General features: G+C 40.4%; 1 protein-coding gene across 3 annotated transcripts in view; it reads right to left on the bottom strand.

Moving 5' to 3' along the window:
• Positions 1-13,962, bottom strand: part of cep112 (centrosomal protein 112) — a 196,246-nt gene that overhangs the window by 112,338 nt on the left and 69,946 nt on the right. For all 3 annotated transcript variants that reach the window (XM_036589491.1, XM_036589492.1, XM_036589493.1), the window contains 5 exons: positions 4,968-5,122; positions 3,273-3,402; positions 2,185-2,277; positions 1,886-1,945; positions 865-944 (listed from right to left, as the gene is read on the bottom strand). In XM_036589491.1, the coding sequence (XP_036445384.1) occupies positions 865-944; positions 1,886-1,945; positions 2,185-2,277; positions 3,273-3,402; positions 4,968-5,122 (518 nt within the window). The remainder of the gene's footprint in view (positions 1-864; positions 945-1,885; positions 1,946-2,184; positions 2,278-3,272; positions 3,403-4,967; positions 5,123-13,962) is intronic.

The raw sequence follows: 13,962 nt of genomic DNA, 5'->3' as shown, positions 1-13,962 counted from the left end.
ACGTCTCCTGCCGCATTCCTGTGGCGGGGAGTAGGCTCAGAGAGCGCGGGCGGTAACCCCGCGCTAACGCCACATCTGAGGGCCACGCTGAGGTCCAAAAGATGGCCTTTCCCATAACGGGGCGTTGAGCTGAGCCACTTCCACAGACTGCAACCACGAATCACAGTCCAGACCACAGCATTGTTTGCATTCTAGCTCAGCTGGGTTAGTAAAGAACAATGCAACTTCAGCAGTTAGAAACGGTACTGAACATTATGGTCAGCGGGTTCTGGTGGATACTACAAGGGATATACATGGATTAAGATGCCATATGATACTGCAGTGTGGACTTCCCGGTAAAAATTAAATGGACCTAACAATGTGGCTAATAATGTAGAAGAGCTAACTGGGACGTTTGTACAATGCTAACTAGCTTTTATTCATTGTTAACATGTTCTCCTTTGCCCAACTGACCCCTTCCAGCTTTTATTCACTGTTAACATTTTTTTCATGTGCATGATGCTAATAGGACTTTTATTAATTACTAACATTCTCATTTGCACAATGCTAACTGTCCCCCAGCTAGCTTTTATTCACTGTTAGCATGCTCTCATTTGCACAATACCAAATGTTTGTCAGCTACTGTTTGTTAACTGTTAGCATGCTTTCATCTGCACAGTGCTAACTGTTCTTTGGCTAGCTTTCATTCATTGTTAACATGTTCTCGTTTGCACATTGTAAACTACTCCCTGCTAATTTACTTCAATTGTTAGCATGTTCTCATTTGCACATGTAACTTCCCCCTGCTAGCTTTTATTCATTGTTAAGATATTCTCATTTGCATGATTTTTATTTGTTGTGCATGTTGAGCATGTGTCTGCTCACCTGAGTGCATCCTCTAATTTGTGGGCCTTCCTCCTGGCCTCGGCCCGTTCCTTCTCCAGCTCGGCCTGCAGAGCCCGCACCTGCAAGGGGCGGTAAAGGCATCAATTACTCAGCACGTCCTACTAGATCCCACCCACTCTACACCCCCTCCGCACAGCTGGGCCTCTGTATAGCACACAAGCTCATTCCGCAGACTCCTCTGTTTCCTCTATCTCCTCCGGGTCAGGGGTCATCCCTGCCCAGCCCCTGCCTGACTGCCTGCAGTTGTATATGGTTCTGGCTGTGCAGATGTCCTCCTCACACCATCCACCTTTATGGCCTTGCTGGAGACTTTGAAGGTGGGATCGACCGGCTGTGGCCCAGGTGTTGTCGCCCTGATCTTAAAACTCAATCTTTGCCTGATTGTGCCGGCCCAATTCATTAGGACAGCTTCCTTTCTTTTTTGCATTTTTTATGACAGCGTGATTGCTTTGAAGAATCTTGAAAGGCACTGCTCGCAGCAGGCCCCGTTAAATGTTCAAAAGTGGCCAAAGCAATCAAGTAGGCTCCGGACACAAGGAATAATCGTGCAGCTCCCCTTTCATTTCAGGTAACCCCTGGCACCCCAACAGGTTGCCTTGCTTTAACACATGCAGTACCCAGTAATCACCTCTAGACTTTTCAACCTCAAGGTTCAAATCCATTAAAATAAAGAAGAGCAAATGCTTTTATCTCTAACTTAAAACTGCTTGGGCAAGGTAATATTACTTTGGTTTAAATAAAGTCCAAGTCAGGGCCGTCAACCCATGACTATCTTTAAATTTACAACAAAAAAGTATGCTAATATTTGTACATTTTAGAACAGTTTAGATTTCCTAGCTAAAAGCCTCTATCATCGTACTCAGAAGTACTGAAAACTGGCTTGTCAGTCACACAATCCCAGACTTTTTACTATGAAAGACTGAGACATCTGCTCATGACAGAAAGTTGAAGCCCTGTCTAGACTTAAACAGAAAATTGAGTTTCATAACAGAACAATCACCTTTATCTCACTGCTGTGTTGGAGTTCCTTTGTCTCTTGCTGCATCTTATTTTCCAGCTCCTGGTGGAACCAAAATCAAACTTAAGTTGACATCTTTGAGTCACACAGGCTATCAAACTTTTATTTCCACTGCATGTGGTTGATGCAAAACTACAGTATGTTGATCTTTAAGTGGATAAAGAAGTTACTGGGCAGAAGGAAAAACAGGTTGAGAAAGGGCAGGTGGATTTTTATTTGTTCATGGGCTACTTTAGAACAAAGTTAGCAGACAAATAGATGGACGTGCATCAGGTACTCACCCTGAGCTGTTTTTGCCGTCGGTGCTCGCCGTCCTGCAGCTGCCGTTTGAGCTGAGCCACCATGTGCTCCAGATCCTCAATCACTTCAGAAGCCTAACAATCCAACCAAGCAGATACCATCACATTTAAATCATTATCATCTTTATGAATGTAACATTCATAATAGTTATAACTGTCCTGTGCCTGGTGACGGTTAATTGATTTACTGCGGAAATGCCCCCCACTGACATTAAAAAACTTTTTTTTTTTACCACCAGGTTGAAAACACACTGCTCATTTATTGATTTATTTCATGCAAACCACAGCAAGACACTAGTATTCTCGTACATAAGCATAATCTACTTTTAAACGTGTTGAGTGATGTGATATCGTACATTAATAACCACATTTATTGTACTTTAGACTGCTGCCCTGGTTGAACATGCTTGGGGGAGACACTGTGTGTTGATGTGGCAGAAAGATATCAAGCTCCCACAAAAAGCTACCTAGAGAATGGTGTATGTTTTAGGACATCTTCAGACCACCGCGTGAGCTTCTCAGATATCAGATGAAACAGTTTTGGGTCTTGAGAAAAACACAGGCTCATACAATTTGACAGCAAGCGAAGCAGCCTCAGGCAAAAAGGCACCAGGCTAACTGGCCACAGACACGACGCACAAAATTTCATGGCCAAATTAAACATGATAAAACACTACAACGAAACTTCCATCAAACTGCACTATTATGTTTTCAGGTAATTTGACAAAGATTAAGCATTTACCCACTTGCTATCACTGTTTGTGTACATGATGGCCTCAGTATTACTATTTACATTTATTAAGTGCAAAAATAAAACAAATGCCTACGGCTGATCAAATGAGCTGATGAATAGCTGATCGTTTTATGTACATTTCAAACTGTTCATTCCTACACTCAAAAAAATCAATAAAGTAGGTGAAACAATGAGTTCTGAAAACGGTATATTTTAATAACCACACCTATCTTATGTGAAATGTGTACATTAAAACGGTCAACAGATGATTTAATAAATCGTTATATTGGTCTCAGGATGTCCAGAGGCAGCTGTGAGGTGAATCTGTGGTGGCTACCTTGGCTGCAGACAGAGCATGCTCCTGCTGGAAGTGGCTCATGTCGGCGTCATGTTTGGCATGGAGTTTCTGCAGTGTCTCCTCATGCTGTTCGCTCAGCAGCTCCTTCTCTCTCAGCAGAGACACATTCCTGAAGTACACATAAATGTGGATCATTATACCGAATTGGTTCAAAGTCTTGGATTCGGACTTTAGACTAAATACCTTTTGCTTTACCTTGTACCTTAATTAGGTTTATTAGGTTTATTAATTAGGTTAATTAAAACCAAAGAATTAACACTACATTTTGTCACTAACAAAACAATTATAACATTATCAAAACTTTACCAAATCTTTCAGCAGTGACTGGTTTGGTAGGGACAATTTTAGCTAATTTTGAGCATACTTCATAAAGTAAATGACCAGCAAACACAGCTGTGAACATGAAATCATAATACTTTCATAAAAACACACAAATTTACTTAATTGCAGAAAATATGTTTCAGTAGTGACAATTCTTAATGTTCTACAATGATTTTCAGACTTTGGGACACATTTACTTCAATACAACGGGATCTAACTGCTCTAAAAGGCAGGGGTGTGGCTAAAATAAGGCTCCACCTATGGGCTAAAAGTCTGTGTTTTGGTAGTGACTGAATTTTTTTTTTTTAACTTAAAAAATTGAAGTCATCGTAAATCTAAATCTTTCAACTTTACTTCAAAATCAAAAACATTAAAAAGGCATTATTTTCACAAGTTTCACAAGTACCCTATTAATGATAATTGTGAATATAATTAGTTTATTATTCAATTACTTCTTTGGGTTTAAATAGATCATAGCATGATCCTTGTAAATATCTATATAAATATCTGGAACCAAACCTCTGTTCTTCTAACCCGCTCACAACATACTAGTGTTCTGAAAACAAGAAATTTGTGTTACTTTTCACGGTTTTCTGTTTATTTGCATTTTGCACAGTACTTACTGTATGTGTAATAATTTGAAAGACATTTAATCTAAACTCTTATGCTTCAATGATTGAAATTTGTTTCTACAACAAAAAATAAACATCCCAGGCAGATTCCCATGCATGCCAAGAGTGTGTAAAGCTGCATCAAGAGGGAGCTACTTTGGAGAACCTAAAACAGAAGTTTTGATTTGTTTTACACTAGCAAACTGCATGTGATAAAATAAAAATGTGTAAAATGATTTCTGTGTTCTCTATGCTCTTCTTTCCATTAAAGACAATTCTAGCAATAGAAATGTAACTGTCATTTCATACCAAAACTGTTGTCGTATAAGTTTATCGATAAAAAAGCCTCCATGCCTAATTTCATGTATGCTGCAACTTGTGTACCTTTGGCTTTCCTGACTTCCCCATAACCTACTGCTAAAAAATTCTGCTTAGCTTATCTGCCTCTGTATGGAACTGATCATGCTTCCCTGCCATGTACAGATGTTTGAGCACCTTCGATTTGTGAAAAGCTGTAGCCTCTTCTGGACTTCTGTCTCTGTAATTGCTGAAAAGTGGCAGCATTACTTTACAAAAAAAATGTTCTCGTCTCCTCTTTAGTCCAGCTATACCTCTCTGCCTTGTGTTTGTTGTAAGACGCATATGATGGAGATCTGTGACGACACTAAATGTGTTTCTAAATGCATTATTTGGGGGAAATAAACACATTTTCCCTATGTGTCTGTTAACTGAGTGGTGGTACCTGCGGTTGGCCTCCTGTAACTCGGCACTGATGGCAGCAATGTGAATCTCTAGCTCGGCCTTCTCCTGCGTGACCTTCTGCCTGAGCAGGTTCCCGTTCTCCACCTCCACTGAAAGCTGCTTTACCCTTGCCTCCAGCTCCCGCACAGTCTTCTCCTGCACAAACAGCGGGAGATAGTAAAAAGGCCATCGTCCACCTGACCTAACAAACTGCACAAAGTAGCCGCAACAACTTTCAGAGTACACACAGGTGCAATACACACATAAATATATCAAGACAGACTTCAAATTTCAACCTGAAACATCTGAAGTAAAAGGTATAACCTTTAGGACCAAGTGTTACTACACAGATTTTTTGGATCAGGCTCTTGGCACTACAACTTTATGGGTAGCAACACGGACTTTGTCTATCGTGCAATCCACAGAAACCTCAACCCAGCTCTTAAAAGAGAATTCTTGCGTAGATGTGATAGCGTGGGTCGAGCATTTCAGCAAGAGTAAGTCTGAATTGAAGCCAAGGAGTCTTGTGGTGCTCCCCGGCCCTTTCTCAACTCCTCAGGCCGTGTAGGCCCAAACAGTTCACCCTCCCTCTTGTGTGGCCTTCAAAGTGCTCTGCTGAGGTGAGAGCTGATCTAAGAGTAGCTTTTAAGCAGTCTCCCTTCTGATGGATCAGTGCCGTCTTTGTTGCGCAGCACATCTAAATGTGTTGCAACCTCCCGAAAAACCTTGGGAGGGGGAAAGCAAGTCGAAAGTGAAAAGTTCTCTTAAGCCAGAGTGCCCCTGAACATGTTACTTGTCTTTTGGTCAGTCTCTGAGATCTTGTTCTATTTTGTAACATAAGAAACCCTCGTCGGTACAACATGGAAGAGAAACATACCAGGACTCAGATTCCCTGAAAACCAGAAAGAATAGTCATAATAGTCTCTCAATTATTAAAGCTACAGACCAAATCAAATTTATACAGTTTTTCTCCTCAATGCAAATCTACCTAAACATGTCTGGTGTACAAAGTTTGCTTCACAGTTCTTCCCTGGAGTTATGAGGCCAATGTAGACACCAAAAAAAAGAAACACTTCTGGCTCAGTGTCCTGCACGCAGCTTTTACTGAATCTGTTCAAAATAAGTATCACATGTCGAGTACAACCAATCCACACATCTGTAGCCTGTCTCAATGTCCTGCCCACACCTTACAGATTGGTTGAAACCTGGACCATGAAGGACCTAGGTTCGATTCCCCGGCTGGGCGACCAGGATCCTTTATGTGAGGACTTTGTATGTTTCCCCTTTGTCTGTGTGGGTTTCCTCCAGGTGTGATGGCAACCTGTCCAGGGTGTTTTCTGCCTTACACCCAAGGAGCGCTGGGACAGGCTCCAGCATCCCCTGCGACCCAGGAGGATAAGCGGCTTAGAAAATGTGTGTGTGTAAATCTAGACTAAGTTTTTTGTCTGGTGGAAATGTGTAATTGCACACAGCATGCAAAAGAGCACTTTGTAATGTGAGCTGTGTTTTAGATCCCTTTTCTGAGCAATAAATCTGTCAAGTGTGAGCATGTTAAAGGAGTATTTAATAGCTTCTTTACCACTGTAGGGCTAGCAGCTCTGAGCATGGAGAATAACTGTTCTAGTGGCATTTCCACACGGACACAGTTCGCTAGCCTTACTCTGGGCCACAAAACTGTTTGGTTGGAAGATACAGTGATGCAGCTATTTGCTAATTGGCTCCTTGTTTATGTTAGTATTGTGCCATCATATCCTGGAAAACTGAAAAACAATCAAATAAGCTGTGTTCTCTTACACAGTCATCAACTAAAGTACATGATTTTTAGTCCACCATCCAATAAACGTTGAACAATCAACGCAGCAATGACTGCTAAATAAACAGTGCTGCTAACTAAGAGATTAGGAACTGGTTAGCATTAGCTTAGGTAGCATGTAATTTTTTCAGTATTTCCTGGCAAAATCCAAGCAGCACAGCAGATGGCTAAAAGAAACTAGATTGTTTTGCCTAATAACCTACTACACTTTTATAGTAAAATGTAGCCTGCGTAGCACATGTGAAGGCTAAACCAGAAACAGCTATTAGAAAATGAGGCCTCACAGATGCGCATGCAAGCACACACACATCCGCTCTTCTGGTCTCATCGTTAATGGAAGCCACCGTCCCTTGCATGGCAGCTGGAATGCAGGTTGATATACGTGATGACAGCCTACTGATTTAAGATACACAGCCCAGCTGATGAAAGTGGCCCGTGTTGAAAGGAGATGATTCACGGACAGTGGCAGTTTTGGAAATGTGCAAAACGACCCTTTGTTCGCGCCCAGCGAGAAAAGTGGCACGAGCTAAAGAATGAGAAGTTTTCAGCATGACGTGTGTTGGCAATTAATACATAAGCCCTTGCCCTTGATAACACAGACAAGAGAAAAACACTGTCGCCTGAGCAGAAGTCTGGCTTTATTTGTTAATGTTTGTGTGTCTTAATGAATTAACCTTCTTTCCCTTATTCGTTCATGGACATATTAAGCAACATTCATCATACTATACCATTTCAAACCCCAAATTCTTCTTTTCCTAAAATCTTTGGCTATCTTAGTATACTGACGTATGTCCACCTTGAAAATGTCCTCAAAATTTTGACTGTTGCCATGCCACAGGGTGTGGGGAAAAATACTAACCAATACTACACTGTATGGCCAAAAGTATGTGGACACCTGACCATCACATCTATATGAGCTTTTCTGAATTCCCATTCCAAAAGCACGGATATTAATAGGGAGTTCGTCCTCATTTTATAGCCTCTACTCTTCTGGGAAGGCTTTCCACAAAATGTTGGAGCGTGTCTGTGTGAATTTGTGCCCAAACAATTAAAAAAGCGTTTGTGACATCTGGCACTGAGGTGGGACGAGTAGGCCTGGCTCGCAATCGACATTCCAATTCATCACAAAAGTTGTAAAGCATATAACTGTCTGAAATGTCTTTGCAGTAGCCTTAACATTACCCTTCTGTGGGCCGAGCTCAGAACCTGATAAACAGCCTGATACCATCATCCTTCTTCAATCACACTTTATTAGCATTATGCATCCCAGTAGGTAGTATTCTCCTGGCAACCATCAAACCCAGATTCCACCATGAGACTGCCAGATAGTGAAGCATGATTCATCACTTTTCCACTACTCCAGAGTCCAGTGGGGGTGTGTTATACACTCCAGTCAATGCTTGACGTTGCGCATAGTGATCATAGCCTTGTGTGCAGCTGCTCACAGCCATGAAAAAACATTTCATTGTGCCGGTGTTGCTCTCAGAGGCAGTTTGGAACACTGTAATGAGTGATGCAGGAGAGGACATTTTTTATGTGCTACACTCTTCAGGTTGCGTGGCCTGCCGCTCCGTGGCTAAGCTGTTGTTGCTCCTAGATGCCTCCATCAGTAGTTGACTAAGGCAGATCCAAAAGGGCAGAACTTCAACATTTGGCAGCCCTACACTGTGAGTTTGCATGGTTCACTCTTTAATTTAACACTAACAGCACTTACAGTTGACTAAAGCAGATCTAGCAGTGCAGAAATTTAATGAGCTGAAAGGTGTCATCCTATGATAGTGCGATATATAAAGTTGCTGAACTTTTCAGCACGACTCACTCTACTGCCTAATTTCTAGTCTGATTGTATACACTTGTTAGCAATTAGTGTGGCTGAAACATCTAAATGCAATAATTAGGAGTAGAGTTCACACTTTTGGCCATATTGTGCATGTTTCAGAGGATGACAAAGACAAAATGCTCAGCAACAGAGAAGATACTGTCTTTGACTTTACATCTATGAGGGTGTGTAATAGAGTGGACAGTGAGTGGACATAGTGTTTAAAAAGCCCAGCAGCACTGTTGTGTCTGATCCACTCATACCAGCACAACAAACCACCACCACATCAGTGTCACTGCAGTGCTGAGAACGATCCACCACCCAAATAATATCTGCTCTGTGGTGGTCCTCTAGGGCTTCTAACCATTGAAGAACAGCATGAAAGTGGGCTAACAGTATGCAGAGAAACAGATGAACTACAGTCTGTAACTGTAGATCTACAAAGTGCACCTATTATGGCAAGTGGAGCTGATAAAATGGACAGTAAGTGTAGATACAAGGTAGGTGTGCTTAATGAAATGATTGGTCAGAGTATGTGTAAACGTTTTTTTTCGTGATGCCGTAAAAAAAAAAATCCAAATGTAATATTTCTGCAGCAAAAATATATATATCTACCCAATGTGCTGGAGAGGGAATTGAACATTTCTAAACCTTAAACAATGTTTACTAAATCAATGTTTACAACACCGAACTAAATGACTTAAAAAAGCAAGGACAATGTGGTTTTCCATGATATGGGTCCTTCAACATTCAAAGCAATAATGAGGTATCAGGGAAAGAAGGAACAGAGTTTCAGAGGAGGCGGAGAAGAAAGGGGGCCATCTTTATCCCTGCTATCACACATACCCTCATCTGGGACAGTAGTACACAGGAGACTACCTGAGAAAGAACACGCTCTGAAACAGTGGACGTGCTGTTGTGCACACAGATACATGACAAGTCTAGGTATAAGTCACTTCTGTCTGCTAATAACCCAAAGAAAATAAGAAAATGTTAGGCTTCAGTCTTCAGTGTATCTCCAGCCTCAATGTTTTTTTTGGCAGTTCAGGCAATATTTCAGGAGAATATATAGACAGAAGAGGCATCATGTATTTGTGAAGAGCTTGTGTTTGGGGGGCTATACTTAGAGGTCCACACACTGAGAATGTGCATGCTTTTGGACCTTCTGTACAGTTGTGCTCCAGGAATATACAAACCCAATTCCAAAAAAGTTGGGACAGTATGTGATAGGGGTGGGAATCTATAGGCACCTCACGAATCGATTCGATTACAATTCAGAGGGCTGCGATGCGATTATAAAACGATTATCGATGCATCTTGATGCATCTTTTTTTTCTATACAGGATTTCTATTTTCTTACTGTGTCAGGACTTGGTACTTTTAAAGCTAAGTATTTGTAATGATCTATAATGCATTTACTTCCAATATCTTTTATTAATAAATCAAAGGCAAGTGATGTGGCAAGTGAACTAGAAGGCTCTCATTCACTGCTATTGCTTGGAGCACATGAGACGCTGCTGCCACTCATCTGCGATAAAATGCGCAGTTACGGTGAAATAAGATCCAGTGGTAATGGATGTCCACGCAGCACATGTTACAGCTATTCTACCCGTTTTCTTTTGTGATTTTATAACTTCGGTTTTGGTCTCGTTGTAGAGAGTGGGGGGATCGCTGTGTCAGTAAAATATCTTCGGGTCGTGTGCAACATAGCGCGAAAGCCCTGTTTCGCAACGACTGAGAACTGGTGTCCTCCGACTGCAGGTCACCTAGCAACGATGCGTTATTCGCATTCATAAGCGCTGCTGTTGGTTTACTTGCAAGCTAAATCTGCAACGAGAGATTGTCAAACACTAAAAAGTTGTGAAGATGAAGTCGCTTCTCTTTCGAGTTTTCCCGTTCCACCTTAAATGGTGCCGCATTTACATTCGGCACCTCAGTCACAATTTAAGGTGGAACGGGTAAATTCGAACAAGAAGCTGGAGCGACTTAAAGAAGCGACTTTAGCCTCGTAAAACAGCCGAACTTTGAGACATTTTACAAGAAACCGATCTACTTTAGAGGAAAAGTTTTCTGGTGGAGATGGAAGGAAAGTGGCTATAGCTAAAGCTTAAAGCAGAGCAAAGTAAATCCGCGTTTTCGTTTATATTTTAACCTAACTTATAGCAGGACATTAACACATACTGAAACATACTGGACATAAATGTTGTGGCTGCCAAGGTGGTTTGATTTTTGTTGAAAGGACAAAACGTCTCTTCTTAACATTTGTGTTGTGACTCCTGACCTAACCTGACTTTAAAGCAGAGAGAGCCAGTCGGATTTCTCGATCATCCATGTGTGTTTTTGTTATGTGCACCTCACAGACTGTCCGGGCGCTGCACTTCCGCACTTCCAGGTTCCGCCTTTTGCCTTCCGTCAACATTACGGTATAAATTAAATATTTAGAAAATCGATTTTTGACGTTTGTGAATCGATTCAGAATCGTTTACGTCCGCATTGCGATGCATCCAAGAATCGATTTTTTTCCGCACCCCTAGTATGTGAAATGCAAATAAAAACAGAAAGCACTGATGTAAGAATCCACTCTGACCTGTATTTTGAATGAAAACAATACAAATACAAGATATATGATGATGACTAGAAACTGTGAAATGTTCAAGAAACATCCTAAGTAGACGAGGCTATCACTCTTGGTTATGACAGAAGCTTCCTGTTCTTCACTGCATCGACAAATGCATGTTAAAACTGTACAAGGCACGGTGGAAGCCATGTATCAACAATGTCCAGAAATGACTGCTGGCTTCTCTGGGCTCGAGCTCAACTGAAATGGACTGATGCACAGCGAAAATGTGTACTGTGCTCTGATGAGTCAACCTTTCAGATTGTTTATGGAAATAATGGACATTGTGTTCTCCAGGCCAAAGAACTAAAGGACCACCCATACTGTTACCAGCATAAAGTTCTAAAGCCAGGATCTGTCATGGTATGCATAACTTACATATCTGTGAAGGCATCATTAATGCTGAAAGATATATACACATTTTGCTGCTTTTGGATGCCGTCTGTTTTAGAGACGTCCATGTTTATTTCAACATGACATCAAGAAACATTCAGTATGTGTTACAACAGCATGGCAGCGAAATCGGACAGTGTGCATGCTAAACCGGCCTTCCTGTAGTCCAGAACTGTCTCCCTTTGAAAATGTGTGCAAACCACAACAACAAAGGCCCTATATGGCTGCAAATCTGAAGTAAAGAATGGTACAAATATCCGTTTCCAAAACCGGAACAGTTTGTGTCTTCAGTCCCCAGAAATGTATTAAGTGCTGTTAAAAGGAAAGATGATGCAACACAGTGGTAAACATGCTCCTGTGCCAACTTTCTTGGAACATGTTGCCGGGATTAAATTTTGAAAGAGCCATTATGTAAAACATCAAAAAATATTAAAAGATGTCAAAGAAAATTTACTAATCACTGCTTTACATTCATTCATTGCATAATGAAAAAGATAAAAAGAACGCATCACTGCTCCGGCTACAACCCCAGGTCTGTGCATTCAAGAAATTGGGTCTTCCATAGTGAGTCTATTCATCTGAGCCACTAACACACACTGTTCAAAAGACGATTATTAATAACTGTTGATGGTGTTAATAATGTGTTATTTATTTACTTCTTCATTTTAACATATTTTCAGATGAAGCCTATAAAAGCACTGGTCTAGATAATAGTTCTTCTATTTTTTCCTTCTACAAGAAGCACTGCCTATTATTATAAGGTTACGTTTTAATTACTATTTTATTTTTACAAAATCAATTTTTTTATTTCTTTATTTATTGCATTTTAATAGTTCATTCTATCAATACTATCGTTGTTGTTGGTGGCGGTGGTATATGATTACAATATGAATAGCCTAAATGATAAATGAATAATGTAATACTGGTCACAACTGTCATATTTGGCATAATATTACTGCGTTTTTCCAAGTTTCCCGTGGTGAACGTCAGACCGAACATCTGGAAACACTGCAGTTCGGACTACGGTGGTTCAAACCAACACTGTTCATATGAATGTTGTACAAATAAGGTAAAACAGTTTGGGAAATTGTCGTAGTTCAGATGTTAGTTAATTTAACGATGCACTGTACCATGCTAGTTCAATACTAATCTCCGTCGTTACACAGGAAACATGCCCCTGTAAAGCGAGCCAATTTACTAGATAACCATCTGCTAAGCATAAACTTCTGATGAGCATGCAAAGTCAGTCTTTCTAGTTATCAGGATACCTACTTTAGCAATTGCATCTGTCCAGCACATCCCTATATGAATATATGTACAGCATCAGTATAATCTTTTTGTTTCGTGTGCATGTACAGTCATATGCAATAGTTTGGGTGACCCTGGTAAAATGACATTTTGTTGATTTTCTAAGTGAAAACAAGTTAACAGATCCTCTATAAATTACATACTCCTGTTTTGAACTGCTTCAACCTTTTCTATGTATAATCTGGAGAGAATGAAACACTGGCACTTGGTCCTTTCATGCCAAAACCAGAAAGTAAACGTTCTGTACCTTGGAACGCGTATAGCCATTTTCTCAGGCCACCAATGAAAGGCAAAAAAAAACAAAAAACTTTATGGCAGAATTTCACTTCAAGGGAATCTGGACCTGACCTGATAAGCAACTTTATTAAATGACTACATTGCTTGATCACTTTCACGAGCAAAGGGTGATGAGGGAGATGTTTATTACTGGTGGGCTGGGCCTGTTCAGTTCTCACCTTTCTTAAACTGTCAACACAAATACTGCTGTCTGGCGTGACATATAAACTCATCGATCCCCATATAGCCTTGGCTGTGAAGACAATATGTCTTATCATGAGTCTTCTGTGAGTGGATTCTTTCGTTGATGTCCAAAATTGGCATGTCTTATAAAAAAAGAACTGCAGATAGAAAAAAAAGGGAAAGCCAACTCTCTACTAGGGCTGAACTGATTTGATTTGCTATTTTTCAACTATTACATTTCTTATACTAAAAAACTCACAAAATCTTAAATAAAATCTGTATTGTATTGGGAAGAAAAGCTTGTCGTAATTCATTAAGGTCTTGGTTTTTGTTTTTTTTTCTTGCATGTGAAGTTTTTTTCTCTATTAAGTTATTCTCATGCTAAACGCTGCAGCTCCGTACACTTTTATTGTTGTTATTTTAACCATAATGGTATTTTGTGTTGAGATGTATCACAGCCATGACAAACGTAAACAGATGACGAATGTCACTTTAGCCAATGAATGTCTGGCAACAAAACTTTTAGATCCTCAAAACAATTTTCTTCATGTCAGATGTTTATTGCAATATCAGACTAAGGTATGTAT

The sequence above is a fragment of the Colossoma macropomum genome, unplaced genomic scaffold (genome assembly GCF_904425465.1).
Source record: "Colossoma macropomum unplaced genomic scaffold, Colossoma_macropomum, whole genome shotgun sequence".
NCBI classification, from domain to species: domain Eukaryota; kingdom Metazoa; phylum Chordata; class Actinopteri; order Characiformes; family Serrasalmidae; genus Colossoma; species Colossoma macropomum.
Note: the sequence above shows the minus strand (reverse complement) of the source record. Positions and strands in the feature narration are given on the sequence as shown.